Below are 27,296 nucleotides of genomic sequence, written 5' to 3' on the forward strand. Positions count from 1 at the left end.
ACTTCCACATACAGGTTGCAAAATTACCAGCTACCACATGACACCAGATCTGTTTGGCTTGCAAATTATGATCAAATTTCAGTATTAGAGACAGAGAGGATGGTGTTTGGGTCTATTTTAATGGTATTATGTCTAGGTATCCAGAAATTCCCAAATCTTGCCCTATCAAACATCCCCACCCCCACTTCTTTACAGGGTTCCCAGGGTCTGTACAGGAAAAAAAAAAACAAAAAAAAAAACAGAATAGGAATCAAAGTACAACTTTGTAGTTGAACAAATAATAAGCAAATAATATGCTAAATGAGGACTCTGTGTGTGTATGTTGTGTGTTGGGGGAATATGGTAGAAATATTGACCTAGAAGATGACTGATTTTGCTTCATGAAAGGAAAGATGAAGTTCAAGAGTACTGCAAACCTTTCCCAAAAGATAAAACCTGATCAACACTCAGGTGGGAAACCTGAGAAAGAGACAGGGGACCGTGCCTTTAAATGCCTAGTCAGTTCCCTCACCAGACATCACAGCCTGATTAATGCTGCAGGCAACTGGGCTGTGTTTAGAGAGAAGTTAGGACAGGCACCAGCTGAGGTGTGGGAAGAGGGTCTGAAGTTGCCCCTTCATCACCATTCATTTAGTCAACAAACATTTAATGAGTGCCTGCAAGGATCCTATTGTGCTGGGTGCTGGGGATGTGGCATTGAACCAGAGAGATGAGGTCCCTCTTCTATGGAACTGATTATATGCTGTTGGGGGTAGGGAGGAAGAGAGATAATAGACAAAAAACCAAAACCAAAACCAAACCAAAAATCCCCAGATAAATAAACAAGAAAATATCAGTTAGGGAGAAGTGTTCTGATGAAGATAAAACATGATAATGTGACATCAGTGGCCAGCAGGCTGCCCAAGGGAGGTCAGGAAAGGCCTCTTCTAGATGAGTGGCATTTCAGCCAAGACCTGATGTTCAGCACTCCAGGCCCAGGGGTTCTTTCTCCCTGACCTCTGAATATGGTGGGGCTGGAAGTGGTAAAACCCCAAGACCAGATGCGGTGCAGCTGACTGTATCTTGCGCTGACACATGGAAGAGAGGCAAGAGAGACTGGCTTCCTCATCCCATCTTCCTTATCACCGTCTGATGCAGAGCATCTAATATAAATGACAGTATAGTCCTTCAGAACCCAACTGAGTCCTGGATTAGGTCTAGAAGTAGGGCCTATCTCTAGTTCCAGACTCTAAACCTAATACTTACTGTGGAGAAAGCAAAATGTTTTCAATGAAGTAGAACTTTTGTCTCCAAGAGATTGTGATCAACCAGACAATCTCAGAACCCGAATCCATTGCTTATGGCTCTTTGCTATAAACCCTGCTTAATAATCCAAGAGCATTTTAAGGGAGGAGCCAGAGGAAAGGTGACATATCTCACTCCAGATTCTTTCTGGAATGAACTGGGATATAAAAAGTAAATAAATCTCTCTCTCTGTCTCTGTCTCTGTCTCTCTGTCTCTCTCTCTCTCTCTCTCTCTCTCTCTCTCACACACACACACACACACACACACACACACACACACATGCGCGTCCCATACTTAGCTTCTTTCTCTTCCATTGATGGTAAAGTTACATAGTGACTTCTCACTGTGGAAATTAATCAGATCTTTATGGAACAGAGGGTGGTGGAGATGGCTTGCACCAGAGGGCAGCATGATAATAGCAATAGCTACCATTTATTGCCTTGTGTTATGCCTGTAATATGCGCCCTGCTTTATATACATTGTCATTTAATCCTGGCCACTTTTTTTTCACATGAGTAAACGAGATCAAGAGGATAAGCAATTTGTCCAAAGTCCCTATCTGTCTATAATTTTCTCACTGTACATATAGATTTGGTGAGGTACACATATTTTTAGTATGTTTTGACCTTAGATTTATGTTTGGATATAAATCTATGAACTGCTTTTTCTTATATTATTGACTTATCCCTTCAATAGTCATCAAATGGAGAGACTAGTCAAACGTTTTTAGAAGGAGATTGTAACAACACATTAGCATTTAGAGGAACGAAGAGTTGTGTTTTTAAATCAGATTTTCTCACCCACTCTAATAAGTGGCTACAGTAAGTCCCCTACATACGAACCTTCAAGTTGCGAACTTTCAAAGATGCAAACGTTCGTTAGCGTGTCCAGTCACATAAGTTAGTTCACGTTGTCATGTGAGTGCATGTGGTTGTGCTTTTGTGTAGTTTACTGTACTGTGTTTATTTGTTTTTTATGTATTATTTGTATGAAAAGTATTATAAACCTATTACGGTACAGTACTATATAGCCGACTGTGTTAGTTGGGTACCTAGGCTAATTCTGTTGGACTTATACGAATGCGCTTTCGGCACAGAACTCTTTTGTATGTAGGGACTTACTGCATTGGCATTTGGACATGTCAGCTTCTCATTCATGTTTTTAGTTGGTCAAGCAAAATAGAATTTTGAAAATTCACCTGATACGTCAAAGGCCTTGATCTACAGTCTTCCTTTATATATGAAAAACTGGCTTCCAGTCTGTTTAATCTGGAAACCAATCCCTTTTGACAAAGAGTATAGTAGAACTCAGGCAATGAGTGACTAAGTGGAAACAGTAAGCTTTAGCTTCCACTATTCAGGGCAGATTTTGATCCCTTTGTTCACGTGGCCAGCAGAGACATGGTTTCACAGCGTTAATAGCCCTTTTTACCAGCTCAGCTCCTCTAAAGTGAAATAAAATTGTGGCTTAATTGCTGTTGTAACACTTAGGGGTAAGCCATGGCTGATAGTGAGTATGTAGGTGTGGAAAGTATACTTGAATTATTTAAATCTAGATCTATGTCTTCTGGAGCCATGTGTTGTAAGAGATGCCTTTATCAGAGCATTTTCTAGTTGACTCACAGCCTCTCTAAGGGTATCTAGTCTACCAGCTCTCCACCTTGACAGAAATGGATTCCAGCATGTGATTCAAGAGTGTGAGAGTGTGTCTCACTGACCTGGATCACCCCAGTCCGGGTCAATTTTTAAGCATCCCACAGCTATTGTTTAAAAACCAGAGTTACCTTGGTTTGTCCCATGGTAGCACTGCCTCTTGGGACAGATGTAGGGAAATAGTTATGTCAGTGTTACTGAAAGGACCCTAGTGCTCCTATTGTATATTCACACTCAATAAAAGGCACATTTATCGCAAAGAAGCCTGTCTAGAATTCCACGGAATTCTGTCAGTTGTTACTGATTATTACTCTTATAAAGGATTATGCATTTTAAAATTCATTTAATGTAAACTGAATTAGGACTTTATTAAAATTCAGATAAGGTATAAGAATATTTTAAAGAAAGCATTTGCTGAAAAATTCATGGGATAAATATGACTATAAAAAGAATATTAAAAGTCTCGAAGAGAAATGCCTTTTTTGAGAACCCCAACTCTTACTAAAATAGATAGGCTAATTCCAATACTTTTCTCTACTGATTTGAACAGCATTCTTGAGGAATTCCATTAAGCTACATTTTGTTGGCTGAAATTGAGTCATGTAAATAATAAAAATGCATTGCCTTTTTAAAAATACCCTATAGTTAAGAATGGTCACTAATTCAAACTGATCTTTCTTATAACTGGTCTGAATTAGTGAGGCTTTTATCGTATCAATTTAATACAAAATGATGTAAAATTACTTTATAGAGTCCTTTAGTAATACTGTAGCTGAGACTATCAGACCAATAGGAAAAAAATTTTGCGTAGGGGACTCATATTTTTCTCCTCTGGTATATGATGGGAAGCCTGCTTTTCCTTTGTTTTTTTTTAATTGATGGCTTGTCACCTTGCCTTTTTTTTTTTTTTCCACTGAGGAAAATGAAATGTAGACAAACATATAACTCAAACACAGCTCTGAAACCGAATAAGGTAGCAACCTATTATTAAATGTAGAACAGACTAAACACTTTTAAAAAGAAGAATCAGGTTTCATGCTTTAGCTTTGTGCTTCTCATTTAGGCTTTGGAATAATCGTACTTGCTGGGACTGAAGCACTTGATGGTGGACAGACTATGGACTGATTGGAAAACTTAGTGAGATGCTTTTTTTCCTAGTAGTCCTAACCATATACTTGTGGTCCTTCCCAGATGTAATGTGATACAGGATTTACTATCATAGAAATGATGGGTGAATTCCTAACTCATAATGCCAAGTTTGTGGCATGCTTCCGGGCAGATATGAACCTACCCGATATGAACCGGGTAGAACCTCTGCATGGCAAATGTCCTCTACCTAGCTATTTACAGAGGCAGTGATTTTATGAAAAGATGCTCCTGTTTTCAAGAAACAAACTCATCATTCCAGGAAGGGAACCAGATGTTGAAATATGACCAACTTTTCAAAAGGTATTTTATCCCTTTTGGTGCAAATCTTTCATGTCCGATTGGTAAAGAAATCCCCAACAACGCTTGAGAGGAGTACAGGAGGGTAAGATTTCTCACTTGCACTGGCCCTGGGTGTCTAGGTCTCCTGAGAACCTCGTGTGCTCTTTGCAGACTGTGAGATGGTAGCATGCAGGCATTTCTGCAGCGCCAGTGCAGATTTACAAAGGTAACAACAAAATACTTTCAGCTCGGGTAAAGTTGAAACTCAAAAGCTATTAACTTTTTGTTTAGTTTGAGATTTGGGGTTATCTTCTCTCATTCAGATGGACCTCACTGGAGTGGAAGCACCGAAAGAAAGGGGAGCAGAAGTCCTTAAACAGTCATCTCAGCTCTGAGTTCCTAATGGAACCAGTTCCTGTAAGACCTTGGAGTGTGGCCTGTCACTACGGAACACACCTTAGATATTATCCCCTAGTAGAACATCGGTCACTGTTATTCAGGACATAGAAATTGCTGCTGCTATAGCTAACTGGTGCATGCTCTTGGTTCTAAATAAGGTGTAGATTACAAGAATTTTAACTTATGGCCATGGATATTACCCACTTACTTCTGGTCTAATTTCAGCTGGAATAGTTATTTGACAAGGCATTCATGTGGCTGAGAAACTCTGCCTCTTTTATTTAAGCAGCTGATAGATTTAGCTGTCCCCCTTTTGAAGATTTGCACATTTCCTGGCTTACTTGGAACTGGTACCATGTGGGATGAAAGATGACTAGAGACCCTGTATTAATTCTAATAAATGTTAAAACAAAAGTTAAGCTCCATTTTCTGGTTCCTGTTGTAACTGGAAAGAATAGCTCATTCACAAGAGGAAAATGAATTAAATATTAGGAACAGTGTGCCTTATCTATTCCAAATGTGGATACAGATTACAGTTTTGCTTTTCACTCACTCTTATCATACAGCAAAGAAAGTCACATTTGGTAACAACTCTGGGGCCTTCCTCTGAGTCTTTGTCTCTGGGGATAGGAGGGAACCAGCTGTCTTTACTGCCCATAGCTCCCCTTGTTCCATAGCTTTGTTTCCCTATTGCTGCAGAGAGGCTCAGCATGATGGATGGTGCCATTACTGTCCTGTGCCATGCTCCTTCAGCCTCCCTTTGCTGATGTATGTAGGTGCATGCTGGTATCTGGGAATAATTTTGTGTTAGAGGAGACAGAAAACATCTCTCAACTTTGCTTGGGGCTTGGGCCCCCAAATGCCAACCTGAATTCAATTTCATGGACCATCTCATGAACATGTCTCAGAGTTCAGGAGTCTTATGGAGCCTCTAGGATTGCTATTCTCTCTACCTGGAATCATGGTCCTCAACTTGTAAATCTCCAACGAAGAAGCATAGAGGAATAAAAGGAAAATTAAAACCTGGCAAACTAAATTCCCATTGATGACAAGTGGTCTAATATTTCAGTTCTGTTATGTGATACTTTCTCAGGTTTTTTAGTCACAAAAATGTTCGTCTCAGATAGTGAAGAGTCTGTAGGCTTGTATATGCAGTTCTATTGTGTGAAGGACATAAATGATTCCAAGATATTTCAGAAGAACCAAGGATTGTTAGGAATGTCAATTACTTATACAATTAAGCAACTCCATTTCTAAATGGGGCCAAAAGCGAGTTTCAGTTTACTCATCAGTAAAATGGAGGAAATAATTTTTACCTAATGTGGTTGGTGTGAAAATTAATGCAATGATGCATACAAAGCACTTAGCACTATGCCTGGCATGGACTAAGCATCCAATAAACGTATACACACGCACACATACACACACACCCTTAACACACACACACACACACACACACACCACACCCTTATATTTCCACTCTCACGTTTTGTCTATTTACACCTTCTGTTCATAAATCTCCTTTATCTATATATCTAGCCCTTACCTCTGGCCTAATTTCCAGTGTCTAACCAGTTGTTACTGATGTTCCTGTTCAACTCTCCTTTACGTGGTCATATTTTCTTTGATCTACTAACAGTGACTTTTGAAGCGAACCTAGTTGTGGTGGTGATTTTAGGATTCACAGAATCATGTAACTTTAGAACTTTATTTGACAGATGATGACCTTGAAGTCCAGAGAATGTAGGTAATTTCCCCGAAACCACATGATTTTCTAATCTGGATTTCTGGGTTGTCAGTGTTGTCTTTTACACGTGCACCAAATAACTTTGGACCTGGGAGGAGAGTCTAGGCAAAGCATGGGATTTAGGTTGAGAAGGGATTACGTCCGAAAGTAGGAGAGGACTTAATAGTGATAAGATGGTTACAAATTGTGTGACCCTGTGCAAGGTACTTAACTTATTTCTCCTGTCCTAAAATAATATGCACCCTGCTTACCACATAGGATCTTGTGGGATCTATTAATAGATTCTAGACGATGTGGGTGAAAGTGTAAACTGCAAAATGCTGCATAAATACTAATTTTATATTTTATAAGCCACAACACATAACTGCTATAGGTATATATTGGATACGTGGGCATATATGTGTATCTTAATAAATTAATTAATTTTCTAATAAAACTATTTTCGGTGAAACCCAATCCTTTGCATATCTTTTATCTATAATGTCCAATTTATGATCGTCTGTTGTAGGCTCTCTATGTACTGCAAAGAGAGCTCAGAATCTTGGAGACTGGGCTAAGAATGGGAAAGAATGCAGATGGGTATTTTGTTGATTGGAATCCAAATCAGCCATTTGGGTACTTCTCAGGCAGTAAAGCTCTGTGCCCATAGGGTATCGGGAGACATTGCCTTGGAAGGGCTGATTAAATAGAGATATCGAGCCATTTCAGCTTCATGGGTGTTAAGATATTCTTTGAATCTCAGTAGATAATTTACTGGGATTAATTACTCTCTTTATGACTTAGAAAAGTAAATAGGATTCTAGTTTCTTGCCATATAGGAATGTATAAAGAGAGTGCAGAAACTGCAAATTCATATCAACTTGAGGGCATTCTTCATTTGACTGGTGGTGATGGCTTAGAGAACTGTGCAGAAAGAGATTTGAGACTGAGTATAGGTCAAGCTGGACAAGGGCCATAATCAATCTAACAGTGTCTGCCACATGCTCAGGTGGGAATAATGCATGTATATAATGGAAATAGCACCAAGCCCTTGGTTATAATCCTAGTATTGCCACATCTACCTGGGAGACCTTGGACAAGACCCTTAATCACTCAGGCCTTCCATTTTCTTCGCTTGTAAAATAATTGGTGTGGCCAGACTTCCCCACTGGGAAGTGGTCCTCTCTGGTTCTTTTGTCTCCTGTTTCTGTGAAAAAGGCAGTTTACACAGTTTTATTCATGTCCACTCCAGTGCACCTTTACAAGGAAGATGACTGTCCTTAATAATTACAAAGGTGTGATTCTGCTCTGCTTACCTTATAGGATCTTGTGAGATCTAGGTTCTAGAGAATGTGTGCGAAAATATTTTATAAACTGCAAATGCTGCATAAATATTAAGCCACAAATAGTGGTTTCAGATCCTCCAGTTTTTAAGTAGTAAGCTCTCCAGACCATCAAGAATATGAAAGAAATTCTATTCCTTTTAGAGAGTCTTCTCAAAACATTCTTTTGGCTACAGCAAAAGGAAAATAAAATTAATAATTATATTTTTAAGGGATGGAAGCTGAATGTGTTTGACTTGGAACCTTTCATCATCCTTCTGTGACTCTGAAAGTGAGAGAAAGAATTGCTGAATTTTTATTCTCCATTAAGAAAAAGGAATTGAATGCTTGTTTCTCTCTTTTTGTTTGATATAAACATTTATAATTTTTTTTGTCCTCCCAGCCCCCTAAAGTCAGGCTTAACATGGACTCTGTGGATTTTTTTGGCCTTATTTTAGCTAAATCATTTTTTCCAGTTAAAAGAGAGTTATTCCACACCTTGCAATATGTATTCAAACGATATGAACTCCAGACAGTCAACTGTGGGATCTCCTCGCCTGAAGTTGTCCAGAGGGAGGCTTGGGAAGCCCTTCCATGCCACAGCCTTCTACACATCGTATTGCTCCTCTGGGCTTTATGGTTTTATTTTCTTCCATATTCTCATTTTATTTAAAGGGCTGGAAGATTATGGGTGGCCACTCGGCATCGTCATTAAGGCGAGTGGAGGGGATTAGTGAATTTATTAGCTCATACTTGCCACTGACTTTTGAGGAAAAGGTCCCATTTATGATCACTCGGTCTCTGTTTTCAGATCAGACTCCAACCCCAACGAGATTCCTGAAGAACTGCGAGGAGGTGGGGCTCTTCAATGAGCTGGACTGCTCCCTCGAGCATGAGTTCAGGAAGGCTCAGGAGGAGGAGAGCAGCAAGCGGGTAGGTTTGCTTGGATGGACACCTGGATAGGTGTCTCCTCTAGCACCTGCTAGAAACATCTGCATGGGAACTAGGTGGCACCGAAGATTGTGCTGATGACGCTCTAAAACAGCGTTTATCCATTTGCAAGTGTTTGATGGTTTTTTTTAAAAAAATGGATGAATCCCTGGTTGTGGTAGAATCCAAGGCTAGAAAAATCATGGGAAAAGCAGATTATCTGAAATATGAAATTGAAGCCAAAATAAAGTTACCTGATTCTTGACCTGAGTCAGAAAAACTCACAGAATTGTTCTATTCAAAAGTTGTTGTTTTACTGTGCTAAATAATAGCAAGCTTTACATGGGTGGTGAGTGCAAAAGACAAGGGTCAAGGGGTAAGATGACAAGCGAAGGATTGTAGCAGTAGGAGAGAGGATTTCATCTGATTTTGGCCCAGGTTGTAACTGTCTGATTTCCATAATCTTCCCGGTATCTCTCCACCACGTTCATAATTCCTTCCTGGTCATATTATTGAACGTCTGTTGTTGTTGGAACAAATAGGTTCACTATACGTGTGGATTATTTGTCCTTACAAATGTAGAAAAGTCACTTTACGAATCCCTCCAGAATATAGTCAATTTTTATTGTAATGTTGTGTAAAGTGATTTAAAAATCACTTTACCAGATTAAGGAAAAGAAATAGAGTCACAACTAAATATGATAATGAAGCTTTTTGGTGTTTTTTAACTTTTTTGATAGACCATTGTTGAATGCCCACAATGTACTAAACAACAAATTAGATACATCCCATGAACAGAGACTTAAACTGTGAAAGTTGGTTGAAAGGAAGCGCCAGCTACATTGTAATGGATTCTGAACTTCCAGCTGTTCCATCTGGAGAAGAAATTTTAAAAGGTTCTGATATTTCTCTAAGTGTTTCAAAACCTTTGAATCCTCCTCTATGTGAAATTATAATAATCCCCCTCCACCAGATTTTTCATGTCACATTCTCACATCAAAATAGCCACGGGTTTGTATTTAGTCTGTACTGCTTTAGGAAAAATCCTGAAAATAGGTTACAAGAGGGGTTTAAAATCTCAATCAACTCATTTGATTTATAATTAGTCATTCATACTTGACACGCTCCTACACCCGCCCAGTGAAGGGCGTTTTTTCTTTTTCAAAACAAACACTTATTTAGCACTTATTTGCCAGACACTGTTCTGAGCACTTGAAATTTTTAACTAAATAAAAAAGAAGGCATGCATTCTATATTTCATTGCAATAAAAATAGGTTTTTTTAAAAACATAAAAATAGCAAGGGACAGAGGAACCAAAAAGTCTAGTAAATTTCCTCTGGTTGAGTAATAAATTTAGCTTTGCTGATGGACGTGGCATCTGTAGATGACTGAGGGATATTAAGTTCATTCATTCCTTGAGATAGTCAAGGTTGGCTTCTTCCAAACTATAAGAAAGGTGTGTACTTGGTCTGTATCGTCTTCATTTCTGATAGAAGGGTTTTAATCGAAGTGTATACCCTTAATTTTCCCGAAGACATTTTCCAATATTTAACAGCTTTAGGAAGCCCATGGTAGGGGGGCGGATTTAGATCTTCTCCTTTGCATAGTACTCATGATCTCCTATATGAAGCCCCATGGGAGGAAATTCTTGCAGATCTGAATTCCAGGAAATAGTTTGCTTCCCCTGAGGAACTGAAATATATTCTTCTCATGGACATGAGAATCCTGTAACCGGTTCTGTTTCTCTTTTTGCTTTGACTGCTTGTTAACGTGAAGCCAATTTGACTGCTTAACTTTGAGAACTTTTTAGAACACTGTAATGAGCATTTTACTTCCCCCACGGACTAGATTTTCAGTTCCAGTTTATATTTCCTCTGGTCCCGATTTTTAATTTAAAAAAACATTTTCATGCTATACATTTTTTGTGTGTGTGAGTTGCTTTTGATTCTTTGTGGGTTGAGTACAAATAATTAAATGTTAAAAATTAAAATAATTAGGCAAGCAAAGTTGAGGAGGACTATTGTCATTGTAGAAATATGTCTTTTCTCTTTCACATGTTGCTCTTAGCAACACTAGTCATGTGATGACTTTGAGATGGGTATGTGGGTGGGGGACCCTGCAGTGAGCTTCCCCCCATGGTTTTGGGGTGGGCCCCTCAGGAGACCAGTGTCTCACACCCCAACTTCACTTGCACGCACTAGAAGTTGGACAGCGTTCAGACTGTTGAGGTATCCTCTTCCATTGCCTCGTTCAAACTAGAGGGCCATATCCAGCCTCGGTGGCCATGACTACACAAGAGGACACCTTCTTGAGGCCTAATTCAGGATGACTCATCCAGTGGCCAAATAGGCTGTGTTGGTGGCTTCTGCCCTAGCATTTCCTTGGAAGCCACAGGATGGGGAAATTAGGAGTAGGAGATGCTCTCCAATCTGCCAACATACTTTTACACATCCCTTTGACCACATTACTCCAGCTCCGACCATCCCTGGCACACTGCTACCCCCACCTCCTACTTCATTTGTTTGTTCCCTGCTTGAAATGTAGGAATACAAGTTCTTTTTTCAATACATACCTTGTCATCATTAAGTTCTGTCTTCTTCTTCCCTTTCGCTCCACATTCAGATAACTATTCCTTTTTAATTCTAAGCTCCAACTCTCTTCTAATTTATTTTTCTCTGAGACTTTTAACAGAAGACTTGCATTAGTTCCCTCAGCAAGTTTTAGTAAAGTGAGAGATGGATTCATTTATCTGGAGAATTTGGTTAAAAAAGGTTTTTGCTTGAACTTTCTAAGTACTTGATACAGAAATGTTAGAAAGACTGGACTGGTCCTTCCCTCCACCTTTAAAATTCTAGCTGAAGTTTGGTCTAGAAAATTCTATCAAAGAGCAAATAGAGAATTGATCCTTGTTTAGCCCGTGTGGCTGTCTGTTGGGGAAAATTCTGTTCTACAGACTATCTTTAATCCTGACACCCTTTTTCAAAAGCATCCCAGTGTGTGTATAGAATGAGGACAGGCTAGAGGCAGGTAATGACCAATAGAAGAAACCCCAATGTCTGTATCCATAGCGTATATTATATAGAAGATGACACATTCCATAATTGCCTCAGTCTTCCACCTTAGTATAAACCCATAGCTTCAAAACTCTCTAATGAGAGATATTTTTTTCCCTTGGAAAAGCATCCTTCACTAGCAGTACCACAAATCTCAACTTGCCTATGGCTTAGAAGTCAGGCTAGTCCTGAAACAGATGAGAAACTTTTGCTCATCATTTATTCACGCAATAAATATTTTTGAGTGCCCACCATGTGCCAGGCACTGTCCGAGGCATTGGTGAATATACCATGGACTAAAGCTGATTTTGAAACAAAAAACAAAAAATAAATCCCTCCCTTCGGGTAGCTTACTTCTCATGGGCAAGACAAACAGTAAGCAAGTAAAAACAATAAAATGTATAATATGTCCAAAGGTGATAAGTACTATAGAGAAAAATATATAGCAGGGAAGAGGCACAGGGAGTGCTGGGAGTGGTCTGGGAGGGCATCACTGGTAAGCGGACATGCAGCCAAGACCTGAAGGAGGAGAAGGCTGAACCAGGTGCGTACTGGGGAGGAGAGTGGGGAGAGCAGTGGGTGCAAAGCCCTGAGGCTGGAGGGCGCCCTGTGGGCTGGAGGAACTGCAAAGAGCAAGGTACGTAGTGATGGAAAGAGTGGGCTGAGGGGGCCCGTCCAGGAAGGCTGTGTAGGCTTCGGCTTTTATTCTGAGTGAGATGGAGAACTGTAGGACAGTTGTAAGCAGAGGTGTGATAGGATCTGACTTAGATAGTAGAAAGTTTACTTGGCTGCCTAGTTGGAAGTAAACTGTTGGAGGAGAGTGGCAAAGTGAGACCAGGTAGGAAGGTATTCAAAGAATCTAGATTAAAAATGATGGCAGATTGGTCCAAGGTGCAGATGGAGGGGGTGGTTAGATTCTGGATCTAATTTGAAGATAGAGCCAACAGGAATTGCTGATGGATTACATCTGGGGAGTAAGTGGTGGACTTCAGGATGAACCCAGGTTTTTGACCTCAGCAACTGAAAGGATGGAGCTGTCTGTGGGAGGAACAGGTTTGAGGTTTGAAAATTGAGATTGTTTGCAGACTTGTTAAGTGGAAACATCTAATGGGCAAATGAATATATAGGTATGTAATACAGGACCTGTCTGAAGATGTAAACTGGGGGGTCATTGGCATGTAGGTGGTGTTTAAATACATGAGACTCAATGAAATGACCTGGGCCAGGAGTGAATGGAAATGAGGTAGAGAAGAGGTCTGAGCAGGGAACTTGACAGAGTCCTCCATCCTCCAAGACAGAGCCTTCAAGTCTCCTCAGTGGGCAGAGATGACACAGAAGACCACGAGGCATGAAAAGTCAAGTCAAGTATGGGAACCCTAGCAGTAATACTGAATGGACTCCAGTAACTGGCAATTGACATGCCAATTTTGTGTTCCATGTTAGAGGAAAAAAACAAAAACAAAAGATTTTTTTAAAAAAAGGGTGAATTGACCTTTCACATTTGATTTCTTTTTTAAAAAAGAGATCCGACAGTACATATCTAGGAGGTGGGAGATAGTTTCATCATATGATGGCAGTTGTGTGGGAGTGTGTGTGTCTGTATGTATAAGAAAGGAAGGGGAGTTGAAAGGACTAGAAATGAACTCCTTTGTCTTGCTGAGAGAAATATAACATTACAGCCTAACGTGGTGAAGGACCCTGAAGATGAAAAGCGCGGTGTATAAGTGTTAAGTGTTGTTATTCTCCCCTAGGACCTAAATCTGACTCATTATGCTGATGCAGCAATAGCAAATTAGGACATTTCCATGCTCTAGAATTCCTACCCAAATGATGAAAAGTGCAGTCTATTCCCAGAGGGTGTTGACTGTTTAACACATGGGAACAGGGGACAAGCTACAATCTTAAGATCTTGGATCCCAGCTCAACAGGAGTCATGGAACAGGGCATGGCCAGGTCAGCCCCAGCTCAGAAAAGTCGGCTGCTCAATCTTATTAAATTCTGTACCTGGAAATCATGTCTCCGGACACCACCAGTCACTTGAGGAGAGAGGGTGCAGAAAGGGAGGTGCTTTGCCTTCGTTACAGTCTTGCTCTATCAGCTACTATCAGGCATGGCTGCTCTCTGGGGAAGATGTGAGTGGCATTGTGTGAGTGGCTGCTGGGTGGAAAATAAAAGATACCAAGTTGAGCAAACTTGCAACAGCTGATGTTTCCGGTTATGTTAACATGTTGCATCTACGATATTTGTGTAATATGATCCCCCGCCCCGGAAGTCTGGAGAAAAAGAAGCATTCTGAAACATAAACTTGGTTTTATTGAGGTTTTGAAAATGTCACCATGTTTGCTAAATCCTAGTAGATGAGACTTTTTTACCTTTTTATCTTTTTGGCTTTTTTTTTCAATCAGCATGACTGAAAGGAAACACCCATTGGCAACATTATTGAGAGATGACAACCTATTTCTTCCCCCACCCCAATAACTGGAAAATCTAACCCTTATATCATAAGGATTCTCTTGTCCTCCCCCTCCATTTCAGCACACTACAAATGTAAAGCACTTTCAGCTCTCTCCTTATAGGTTTAAATTGTGCTCTCAGCCTAGATGGAATTTGATGCTGGAAGAGAAGCTGGCTTGGTCTTTGCATCCCACTCAGTGGTATGACTAAACCAGTGGATAAACTGGAAGCTATTTCATGACTTGTAGTTCCCTGGGATTTAGGATTAATGAGTACAATCTTAACAGAGATTATTAAGAGTTGGTATCCACTTCCACATATGTCAGTGAATCATGATGTGATCTCAGGCTCGGCTTCAATTTTAAGATGGAATGGGAAAGAAAAACAACTCATGGAGTTGGTTTCTTTTATTTGTTTTTTGGTGGAAACTCAGGGTATCCTCAAAGTTGCAAAATGCATCGTCTGTTGCCCTGCAAAGAGTGAGCACATAAAATCAAGTATGTTTGACGTGGATGATGAGGGAGGGAAGGCCCACGGCTCTGAGGAAAACTGACCCAGATGGGTGCTGGGTGTTTGCTCATATCCTCCCTTGGACAGTTTGTATATTTGGCTAAGTTGGACCTTAATGGATGAGTCTTCACAATCTAACTTTCACATTAAAGAGAAAATCTCTCTTGAGGCTGAGGGTTTACTTTCTAATGCTAAATCATCTGGCAGTTCATGACCCTGCCCTCAGCCAGTGTTAGGAGCCAAATTAAAAGGGGGTGGTCACTGGTAATGGCAGATGAATGGCAGATGAATGGCAGATGAATGGCCTGTGAGTGGCAGGTTTTATTGTTGTTCAGTGTTTTTTTTGGTGTAGGTTTTATTTATATTTGCTGTCACATGACATTTGTTCTGACAAGACTGAGGTCTCTGCCTGAGGTCTTTTTGAGAACCGATTATAAGGTTTTCAGAGGCTGAAGTTTGAATTAGAAAGTTTTGCATTCATCCCATGCAGTGATGGGTGTTCTCCTGTGAGATACTGATGTCTCCATTTGAAGCTGTGGAGTAGAAGAGATTTGGAGGACTGGATCCTAAGATACAACATGAAGATTGCTAGAGGAAGCTTGGCATTGATTTTGGGAACCTCTATTTGTGTTGGAAATACTGCAGAATAAAATAGCATTTTCTTGCACCAGTATTTCCTATTCAGTTGTGACTGGGTATGGTAATAATCAAAGTATTTCTATAGTCAGGAAGCATATCTGACACATGGGACATTTTGAACATGTTATTAATGATAATTTGATTTTGGCCCCTCTAGTTAACAGGGAATAATTATAGGTGGTTATGGCAGTACTATGTTCCCCATTTTAAATAAAGAAGAATAAACTATCGAGAGAGACAAAAAGAGTTGATAGGCATCCATTAATGGGGACCAGTGACAGGGGGCGCGTATTCTGGCTTTTCTCCTACCTCTCTGACTGCGCTCCCTCTGCCTCCTTGTCTCTTGCTGTATCCACTTTCGGGTGGTTTCTGTTTACACCTTCTCTTCAGAAAACTTGTACATTCTCATAACCTAGCAACCAGCTCCACCCAACAATTCCTTTATCTGTGCATCTAGTCCTCACCATAAATATTCATCTCTACCCTCCAGCTGTTACCAGCATTCCCGCTTGAAGATGCCGCTGCTGTTTGTAACGCACTGTGCCCAGAACTGTGCTCAATGCTTTCCTGCACAAACTCATTGCCATGTCTAACCCCCCCCACCTGCCTCTGAGTCTGTCAGAGACATAGTTCATCCACCTCAGGAGGCAGCTTTGCCTTCACTCCCTCCTTTGCCCCCCATGAGCTTCCTTAGGCCAGAATCCTCATCTCTTCTCTTTATTTTCCATTTCTATCACCTGAAGTCTAGCCCATCATCACTTCCTACTGAGTTACCGCTGCACATTCCAAGAAAATGTTTTGACCTCTAACCCAACTTTAAAGAAATACCTAGAATTAAGTATTATCGCAAAATTGAATGTATTTTTTAATAAGTGAAAACAAACTGAAATATTTAGATGTAAAAAAAAAAATTGTTCTTGAAAGTGTTTGCTTCTCACTTGTGGTTAAGTTGAAAGTTCCTCCAAGTATTGTCATTGTTAAAAGGTAGAGGGGTTGGTGTGGGATGTCATCAGTATAAAAGGGAGTGCTTTGGGAGCTGTTAAACGCAGTCTTGATTCTAGGAGATTCTATGCATGGAATGCATCTAAAAGGACCAAAGCAGGGATTGGGGTGGGATGGGGAGGGGCACTTAAAAACTGAGTCACTCTGCTGTACAGCAGAGATTGGCACAGCATTGTAAATCAACTACACTTCAATAAAAAAAATTTTAAAAAGACTAAGAAAAGGAACTAAAAATGGCCCAAAACACAGTGGAGCCCTGAAGCTCTTCAGGCACGATCATCAACCCAGACTCGGGTTGTGAAGATCGCTTGTTTGGCCTGCCTTCCCATCAGGCGGCCTTACTGTAGCTGAAAATTAGTCCAATTGAATTATTTGGCTGGGAGGCTCCTCACTAAAATAATTACGAAGCTCAGCTTTAAGAGCCCAAAAAAGGGCAGCTTTTCCCAGCTGGAGACTTTCTCATCAGGGTGCTTTCTCTGTTTGGGGTTGGGTTGGGATCTCAGCTGGTTAAAATCACTCCTTACCTGTCCTGAGGCAGGCAAGCCAGGCTGGGATTTCAAGGTATTAACCCAAATGGAATCACAATGGCGAATGGACGCTCTCCTCCGAAGGAATCCATTTCCAGCTGTGAGTAATTCAGGACTTGCAACCCACCAGACTCGGGCGGCAGTGGGTGTGTACCTGGGGCCAGGAGGCTTTTGCATCTGCCCAGGGAGCGTGTCCTGTCCTCTGCGAGGCCCTGCATTCATGCTCCCGAAAGCAAGCAGGAAAACAGATCTGTTTTCTGGGCCGGATTAAACAAAATGACTAGAAGATGAAGCTTCCGTTCTGGGCAAAAAAACAACACTCACATTTAGAAAATTGGACCACGTGTTAGCCGCACTGAGCATCTGCAGCTAAGAATCGCTTACCTGGGCCCCTCACAGAGACGTGAGAAAAAAATTGACACCAGGAAAAGAGGAAAGGAAAAGAATATAATAGTTGCAAGAGTCTCTGCTTCCATCATCTCATAAATCCAGGTGAACATTAAGTATGGTTAGGAGCAGGTATGGGAGTGATTTACTCTGGGAGCCCTGCTTTAGCGTTTGTGCGCTGTTAAGTTATTTCCATATTGATAAGGATGAGGCCAGGAACTGGGATTCCACACATTCCTCCTGCCCATGTTTCCAGCATGTTGGCTGTTGACTCAAACCTGGGGTGCAGTGTCTGATTTTAGTACCAGAACCCTGGAGGGACAGTTTCCTTGTCCTTAACCCAACTTCCACCAAAACCCAAAAGCCTAGGAAAGTTGATAAAATGCTGGATTTCCCCCCCTGTACCACATTCCTACACTTAGGGGAACTGGCCCTTCTGCTGACCCACAGAGGCTGGTTGGATTGGAGAGGAGGTCAGGCCGTTCCCTCGGGTGGGCAGGCACAATCACCTGCTGGCTCCTCCCTCTTGGGCTGGGATGCTCCTCATATGCTAGGAATATTGGCTGCAGACTTCTCCAGAACATAGCTGGGCTTCCCTTTGTTCCTTGCTTTCTGGGATATGAAAGGCTATTTTTAGCCTATTTGAACCTGTGGCTCTTCTGTGTGATGGGGCCAGTTTCTCCTTTGGCTCTAGAGTGAAATGGAATGCCAAAAGGGCTTTACGCTCAGCATCTCCTCTAAGCGCATATTTTCTAATAAAACTCACTAGCGTTGGCAGAATCAGACTGTTGCGTATGTAGATGATATTTTGACTTTTTGACCTGAAGGCGAATGTGAGCTGTTTTACTGGACAGCTTTGGAGCTAGAAGGACGGATTGTCCCACCTGCAACCTCTCCCTTCATTGTCCTGCATGCTGGGGGCCTCCCCAGTCTTCTCCGTGAAGTGGGGCAAGCCCCGCATTTTGGGTTCAGCGTGGCTGCAGCCCAGGCATCCCTGGGATCTGAGTTACAGACAGAGCACACCATCTGTTATATGAAAACTTTGAAAGTTGATCACAGTGCTGACCGATCCTGCCTGAGTCGGTGCCGGGCGCCGCCTTTCTCTGTGGCTTTATGTTTGGGTGGGGGCTTGTTTGGGCTCTGCAAACAGTCATGTCCCCAAAGAAGAAAAGCAGTCGTGTTTTGTGTGCCTGTCGGGTTGATTGACTACAGATGATGCAGTGCCAAGCATTCTGAATCACAGCCGCTCTCAAAGAAGTCGTCCCCTTTCTGGCTTCTCCCGGTATGGTTTGTTATGCACAGAGCTTAGGAACTTTCCCAGAGGATTTACAAATGTGAGGCTGTTGCTGGATTCATTGGCACAGTTGGTCCAGGCATTCCTGTGCTTTCCAGGGCAATGTAGAGCACATGTGAGCGCCGCCCTTCCAGCCCCATTTGGTTGGTCCCCAAGTGACCAGAAGGGAACAAGATGGTCCAGAATTCTGGCAGCCCCTTTTGTGGTGTGGTGTGCCAAAGTGCGACATACACTGTGATACCTCTGTCCACCTGAAAACCGCCTCCCGACACCTCCTGCGCTAATCGCAACAGCTCCGGGGTGGATTGTGAAGTAAGGCGGAGTGTTGTCTGAATCCAGGACGAGAGCAAGAAAACCAGACTCCATCCCTCATTCTCTAAAAGTCATGCATGACTTCATTTTCTCACCGGTAAACCGGGCCTTTTAACTACCTTGGAGTTAAAAACACACATAGTTCAAATATATTGAGATCTGGAGCATAGAAAATAAAGCCGATTCCTAGGTACATGGTGTTAGATTCACATATTGCTGCAACATCTCACCTCGTACATTCTTTCAGGTGACTGAAAGAATTGTCCTAAAAGGGGTCCTGGGAACAGAATTCCAAGTCCACTTTCACAGAGACAGTAAGGCAGTGGTGACTTTGCTGCCTGAAAGAACGTCTCTCCCCTGCACAGCAGGAGGAGGGGAAGAGCTCCTTGTTCCAGATTTCTGCTAGATGTCTTTCTTTATTTGTATCATAATAATGCACCCATACACAAGTACATGTCTTAGGCAAAGTGGGCCATCAGGCTTTGTGAATAATTCCTCGCTTTTCTGACCATTACCTAGTATTGCCTACCATGTGCAATTCAACACCAGCTTTAACAACATTTGATGTCCAAGTACAGCTGCCTGCTGCCCTCTGATTGTGAAGATGGCACGCCTGATTTGCCCATCAGCTGGGTGTGAACTTAGGAGTGATTTCCCATTAGTGGTGATGGATTTGCACAGATCCAAACACACACGCCTGCCCATGGACCCCCTTGTGACCAGAAGGACATATTGCCAGACAGCTGGCCAGGGCCAGGGGTGCAGTCTGTGATCACAGGAGGGAAGAGCTGCTTTGACCTCATTAGTGCCGTTCTTCTAATTGAGTCTAACACTCACAGACTACAGCTACCCGTGCCACACTCCTAATACAATGGACTGGTGTATTTTACAGAAAACAATCTATTAACAATACTGATGGAGTAGTCCAAGCACTATTTTCTCTTCTGAGATTTTAAAATTTGCCCTTCCTAACGTCTGCTGCCTTTTAACAAAATCTCACAGTACCTCAGCAAATTTGCCTAAATCGTGAAACAGTGGTTTGTTGCTGTGAAAGAACTCTGAGATCGCACATTTCTGTTTCAGCCAAACTGAAAGTGTAGAGAAAAGCTTGAGAAGCTCCTGTAGAACGGGGGACATCCTCTATGTCTCTGATCTTAGCGTTCGGGTGGGTGTTAGAAGGTAGAATGTGAACGGGGCTTTGTGTGTATGTTAGGAATGGCTTGAAAGTAAGTTCGCCACTAAAATACTTTCCTTGGATGCTTTGTGGGATTTATTCAGCTCATCCTCCTGGACTTACTGGCTTTTAATCAAAGAGTAAATAACCACTCCAACAGAGCCATGCCCTGTACACATGAAATGTTTGACTCGGTACAGTTTTCAAACATCCGTTTACGGCTTACTGTGCTCATAACTCTTTCACCCAGTTCCTCCTCCTTCATTTGGAAGTCTTAGCCCTGACTTCCTCATCCCCTGCCCGGGGTGTTTGTGAAGCCCCCTTAATCTGTGCCGCTGAGACCATCTGACATATTAGCCAGCCGGAGAATGAGGTCCCGACCAAGATAACTAATATTTGCATTCGTCTTTCCGTTCTGTAGAAAAGAAGAAAGAGACCAATTCTGATTCTTAAAGTGGTCCTCATTTTCCACACCCCCCTGGCAGAGGTAGCCTGCTCCTTGTGCCAAATGCCTTTCCCAACAGCTGTTTGGTGATTCTGTGTCACCGGGCTCACTGTAAAATCAGGCATATCCTTTTAATTACCTGTTCATATTTCAGCCATGCCGAACTCCATGGCACAGAGAGAGGGGAGAGACCTTCACTGTAATGGATTTTTAGTAAGACTATCTCGGAGATAAGAGTCCTAAATCCTGGCAGTCTCTTTAGAGCACACACTTTGTGATTGCACACAAATTCTTGGCTCCCCAGAGCTGTGTTGTAAGTGAAGTGCACTGCACGGGGCTGGGTAATAAGATACTGCAGATACATTTGAAAGCAAGGTACACTTTTGCTTTATTTATGAAGATAGACATGCTGGTTGAGGGCTTAATCACAGCTGATAAATCATTTTAAGAAAGCCTATTAGAACCATATGCTGATTTTTTTGCATTAATATAGTGTGTCTGTTTCCAGTCTAATAAGACAGGGTTTTCTCTCATGCTCTCTGTGTTTCTCCAGTGTGGACTATTTATCTGTTTAAGTGGTATCACTCGTGTGGGAGCATTTATCTCTTTAAGAGGTACCATTAATAAAAGAAGGTGAAAGGAAAGGGGGAAGGAAACATGAGTGAAAGGGCCCATTGCACAATGCCTCTGTGTGTGTGTGTGTGTGTGTGTTTGTGTGTGTGTGTGTGTGTGTGTGTGCGTGTGTTTATGGTATTACAAAGGAAAGAGTCAAAAAGCTGAGAACAGGAAACATCTCAATTAGAGTTTCGGAAAACCATGGATTGGTCTTCACTCAGCATAAGGTAGTCATTTCAGCCCAGGTGGTTATAATACTATAGTAAAAGATTATCTGAATATGGGTGGGGGGGGTGGAGTGTGCACTGACATTTTGGTTACCTCACTTCTCCCCAAGCTAGCAGAGGTCTGCCCCAGGAACAGGTCCCAAGGCTCTTTAATGAGAGCCATATTGGGGCTCCAACTCGAAGCCAAGTTCTGTTTTTCGCTAATTGCAGGGATGCCTTGCAGATCTTTTCTATTATTTCCTGATTATACCCCTGCTCTTTTTATTATCTTGCCAAAATTCAAACAGTAATAATTGCATGATTTATTGTTTATTTATAACCCCTTCTACTGTGTCAAACACTGTATTTAATAGATTTTTAAAACAGCAATTGCTTTTACCAAATGACTGGATTTCTTTTACCTTCCACAGAGAAGCCATGTATTGGTGAATCTCACTTGGTATTCTTCAGAGTGCTTCCATGGCCCTCCCTCTCCAGAATCCTGTCTTTCTGACCATATAAATAAGGGCTGGTTTTGGTGCACAGAGAGAGCTTGCGTGCCAGGAAGATGTTTTAGGAAAGGATATGAATTTGTCCTTTAGGAGTATATCCAGGTTGGGTTATATGACTCCTAAGTTTCTTTCCAACTCACAGTTTCCACGATTCTCTGAAAACTGAGTTTAGAGATAAGGATACGTGAAAAGCCCATTTTATACAAATTTAGACATAGTGGGGAAACCCGACACCAAATTATTAGAAATTGAGATTATGAACTACTAATAATCATAAAATTCACTACCATTCACTTAGGGGTCCCTACTATTTGCCAGGCATGGTGCTAGAAGTTTTGTTTACATTATTCCCTGATTGTTGCAACAATCTTATGAGATAACTGTTTTTACCTTCATTTAACGTAATAAGAAGTAAAAACTTAAGAATTTAAATAATTTGCTGAAAGCCACAAAGTTCGGAAGTTACAGATCCAGTATTTGTACATAGGACTGTCTGCTGGAAAATTCCTGCTTCCCACTACTTCAGATTGCCTCTTCCTATCTTTATTTCCTTATGGTACCTGTATATTTCAATAGACATGCTAATTTACTTTAAAAAAATGTTCAGTGGAAGCTTTGCAAAACATCAAGCTCTGCTTGATCTCCACAAATACATGAAAAAATCTTGACTGCACCCACTCTATCCTGGTCTTTAGAAATTCTTCTGTAGGCCTCCAGTCTCAGCCCCAACTTCTTCCGTGTTCTGTAGCTGCGGCTGCAGCAGCACAGCTGGCCCTGAAACCTCAGGAAAAAGGCAGCTTCTCTTCATAATGCATTTTTCAATGTCACTGAGGGCATGCAGTCCACCACCACCGCCCTACTCACCAAAGTACATAATTCCCGGTCCAAACCAGACCTGGGACCATCTCTAGTGTTTTGTAACATCCTCCTGGTATGAGATATTTCCTTCCATGCCTGCTCCTAGTGACCACTGCTTTCCTGGAGTAAAATGAACATTTGCCGAGTGGAGCTGTATTTGGAGCTTACATTAGATTCTAATAGAGTAATACCTGCTTGAATGCCCCCGAGGAGAGCACACTTAGGAGAATGCTGCTATGGTATCTTAGGACATTGCCTTGAATTGGGGGGCGGGGGGCGGTGGTTGCTACACCATTATTTCTGGGTGTCATAGGAATTTGGGCAGTAGGATAGAGTAATTTCTAATACGTAGGCTGTGGTCAGCGTTATATGTTTAAACGTTTGATTTTAAAGGAAAGCTTTGCCGTGCACCTTCCCTCCACCCCCAGATTCCACCCCTGGAAATACTTCTATTATGTCCTCCCAATTCAAGCCAACATACTTTTATCGAGGGCTTAAGATGTCCCAGGTGCTATGCTAGGGGGACCAGGTGCCAAGGCTCCGTTCTGTAGGGGAGCTGCTAGTCTGAGGATACAGGGGGAAGTTTGGCTTTCTTGATGGGTCCTAAGCTCCTCTGGAATCACAGGTACAATAGAAATGACAATGACTGTGGCTACTCAGTTTAGCTGCATATTCCTCCTGACCTGACCTTGACTTAATTTGCCAGTTTTCTCTTTTGTGTTATTTTCTCTCTTGTGTCTTTTCTGTTCCAGGAAAATGGAGTAAGACTCCCTTCCCTAAACCTATTTGTGTCTTCCCCACCTCACTGTGCTCTTGCCCACACGGTTATCTCTACCTGGAAGATGTTCCCCTCACCTCGTCTTTGACCAAATCTAACCCATTCATGAAAGCCTATGTCAGGCGCCACCCCCATGAAGCCTTCTCTGATTCCCCCTCACCTGATGTAACCTTGGCCTCCCCGAATTCCCACATTGCTTTTCAAGCACTTCTTATGGCACTTCTACCTGCCTATGTCATGTTCTCGTATTCGCTGCATTCTCCTCTCCCCTCGACTGTAAGCCGTGTTGTTGCGAGGCACTGCCTAGCCCCTTCTGTCACTCCCAGCACCATTGCCTCACACATGGAAGAAGCTCCACGAAGAATTATTGGAATGGGTGAATGAATGAACATAAATGCATGAATGAATGTCCTCATACAGCAAGATTACTTTACCTGGTTTATCCGAGGCAAGGAGAACTGAAGTGCCTTCTACAGCACTTTGAGAGGTCTCTTAAAGCGTTTCAGTATCCATTTTCTTTTCAAGAAATTTGCTAATTCATGAAGGAGCTAGGATGACTGAGGATGAAAAATACCCAACAACACAGTTATTGGTTAATAGTATACTGTGAAGAGAATCTTGAATTGAAAGCAAGAAGGCTTGGAATGAGAAATTCATCTTTTCATTCAGCAGTGTTTTATATGTGTCAGTCATTGGGATACAATAAGATATCGCTTAAAATGCCAGCACTTATAATAAAGTGTGACAAGTGTTTCGTGCCATAATAGTAAAATAGGGCTAAGCTAAGGATTTCCTAACGCAGTAGTGTGTGTGTGTGTGTGTGTGTGTGTGTGTGTGTGTGTGTGTGAGAGATAGGGGAGAGAGTGGTAAGTTAGGTAGGCTAAGTAACGTAACATCGTGAGCCTTGGTCTTCTCATCTGTAAAACGGTGATAATAATTATTTATCTCATAAGGTGTTGCTGATGGCAAACGAAGCCCCCTACGTAAAGCACAGTAATGTATATGCAATGGTGCTCAATAATTCTTGTTTTCTTCCCCTTCACTATATGTATACCCAAGGCTGCTGAGACTTTAGTGCCAAATCTGCGGTGGGAAACTAAGCAAATGCTCTATGCCCATAATTTTTCCTGGATTTTAGGTGGTAGTTGTGACTCAGAAGTCCCTTTCATCACTGCAATGGGCCAAGAGACTAAAACCTTCCAAAGCCTTTAGTCAAAACTCGGAGGTGGGTTTGGTGTCTCTGATCCATACACAGCAGGAGACAGTCTTCTGTTGTTACAGGTGATTCTTATATAAATCCAAAGTCTTAGGGCTTCCCCCACATTTTCTTTCACAACCCAGGTAGTGAGTATACCCAGTATTTATTTTTAGGAAGGTTTGGCAGATGTTGGCTAGGCTGATTTCCAGGTCAGAAAAAATGTTCAGGGATGCTTTCTTCCAAGCAATGCAGTAGAAGTTCCCATGGGACAGATTGAAATGAAACCGTAACACCTTTAGAGCACACTCACCTATTCCTCAGTTACTTATCTGCAAAATTGCTGATCCCGCGGATAGCATCTCATTTTGTCTTTTTTGGCATTTGAATAGCTTCCTGGAACGACCTGCTTCTTCCAGTGTCTGTGTGTTGAGGACCACCAGAGTTTTGGTTACTACAGAACATTGTCGGTAAAGAAAAATAAAAATAAACCCTCTTTGGGGCAGGTTGAGTTCATGGTTTAGGCAAGTTTGGCCTGATTGGAGAAAACAGTCTGCATGGCCACGTGGACTGGCCATGCTGGCCATTTCAAGGCCAGCTGTACACAAAAGAGGTGCTGCTCGCCTGCCACGCCTGGTCCTTCTGGGGTGGGGAGGAGAGAATATGGGTATGTGCCTGGGTCCACACCAGCTTGGAGCATAGGCTCTGAATCATACAGTTCACTCCTCCTTGCTTTCTTTTTTGTCACAAATATTACAGATGCAGTGAGGCCCTCAATTCTCTACCTGTGGTATCTGATTTATCCATACCTTATTACACCCCTTACCAAGAATGGGAAAACTGGGAAATATTAAATCCATGATGGGGGCAGAATGTTGACTCTTTCACTTTGTATCGAAGGAGGGCAACCCATCAGGGAGTTAGAGCTGAGACATGACAAATACCCTGGCCAGTTGCAGTGAGAAATGCCAAAATGGGCTTTTCCAGTTTCCAAGAGCTAGTTTGGAACCATCACAACCACAATTACTATTATCCCTTCCTAAGTAAGAGCTGAAAGAGCAACTTTCTGCCCCAGTAAAAGCCTGTCCTCCTGTCTTTCCTTTTGCTACCAGAACCAAATAGCCAAAGGTCAGTGCCACACAAGTACTTCTATTTCAGGGTTTACTAACATGCCTTCCCTGGAAAACTACTCCTGAGAAATATGCTGCATCAGAATCCCAGCATCACCAGCATCACCTGGGAACTTGCTAAAAAGACAGATTCTGGGACCCCACTCCAGACCGATTTGGTAAGTCTGGGTGTGGCAAGTCCCAGAGTAATGCTCATGCTGCTGGTCTGGAGACTGTACTTTGAAAATCACTGTTCTAAGGAAATGCTGCTCTAAGGATTCCTTTGTCAGGAGGTTCACTGTTTGTTTAATCTTACTCTTCTCTTGGGGACTCACAATGTACGTTGGCATTTTAAAGGCTTGAAGAGGTCCTGCGTGAAAGAAACCTTGCTCAACCCGCCATTTTTCTAACTTATTATTTGACCACAGAACCCTTGTCTTTCTGTGGAATAGCCCGTAACATTCCATGGAGCCATAATCCTTTGAAACCAACTTTGCATGACTGCAATGGAAAGAGCTTGAGATATCTTGACTTTTTGGTTTTGTGGCCTTACCAAGTCACCTAACATTTCTGAGCCTTCATTTCTGTCTGCCTTGTAAAGTTATGGTGGGGTTTAGGCATAATTATATGTAAAGGGCCTAGCAAGTTGCCTTGCTTGCATGTAGAATATACTTAATAAATGGAAAGTATGTTTTGTCTAGTTTATGTCAGAGCTATGTTGACATTTGTTCCACCCCTACTCTCTTTGAATGTACTGTCACTTCAGGACATTTTGAACATGTCCAAAGATTTCTTGAAACTTGGGCCCATAGTTTCTGTCTTCAAGTGAGTAGATCTTCTTGATATGGGCTCTAATTGAGTCAGCACCAACTGTTCTGTAATTGTCAAGGAGAATATTTTCATGATGAAGAAAAATAGCCAGCAGGATAGTTTTTGAGGATGCTTTGACATCAAGAGTACATAGCATTTTGATTCTAAATTATGTGAAAGTAGTGTATAAGCTTTAATGTGCTATAAAAATGAGTGATTGTGATTATAATTATTATTACCGTAGCAAACGTTTTAGGTTAAAAAAAAAAAAAAGGCTTGCCATTGCAGAATTGGTGTGTTTCTCTGGAAAGGAAAAATATGATACTTCTTCCCCTTCTTTGGCCGTCCTCTGACCATTATCCGTCTCAGAATCTCTTTGGGGGGGACCTCTACAACCGTATGGGCTGTATATGGGCCTGTCACTTCAAGCTGGAACTCAGAGAGGCAATGAGAGGGTAGAACATCGAGTGACTTTTCAATAAGTCCTCACAACCCAAGGACACGCCCCAGTACTTCTGACGCAACAAACTTGGAGACAGGGGAATATGATTTATGAAGAAAGGCAAGAGATTTTTGGTTCTTCTGTGGGAGCAACTGGAAAGCTATGGTCTGGAGCATGCAACTGGTTTCCATAACTTAATTGTGTGACCAGCTGGCCCCCTGGAAGGAGATG

At 41.9% G+C, this 27,296-nt stretch overlaps 1 protein-coding gene across 7 annotated transcripts in view; it reads left to right on the forward strand.

The window, feature by feature from the left end:
* The window catches only part of CREB5 (cAMP responsive element binding protein 5), a 404,455-nt gene that overhangs the window by 82,153 nt on the left and 295,006 nt on the right, over window positions 1-27,296 (forward strand). For 6 of the 7 annotated variants that reach the window (XM_068549214.1, XM_068549219.1, XM_068549213.1 and 3 more), the window contains one exon: window positions 8,624-8,745. The exons of the other annotated variant lie outside the window; for it this stretch is intronic. In XM_068549214.1, the coding sequence (XP_068405315.1) occupies window positions 8,624-8,745 (122 nt within the window). The remainder of the gene's footprint in view (window positions 1-8,623; window positions 8,746-27,296) is intronic. 7 annotated transcript variants of the gene reach the window in all.

The sequence above is a fragment of the Eschrichtius robustus genome, chromosome 8, assembly GCF_028021215.1.
Source record: "Eschrichtius robustus isolate mEscRob2 chromosome 8, mEscRob2.pri, whole genome shotgun sequence".
Classification (NCBI taxonomy): domain Eukaryota; kingdom Metazoa; phylum Chordata; class Mammalia; order Artiodactyla; family Eschrichtiidae; genus Eschrichtius; species Eschrichtius robustus.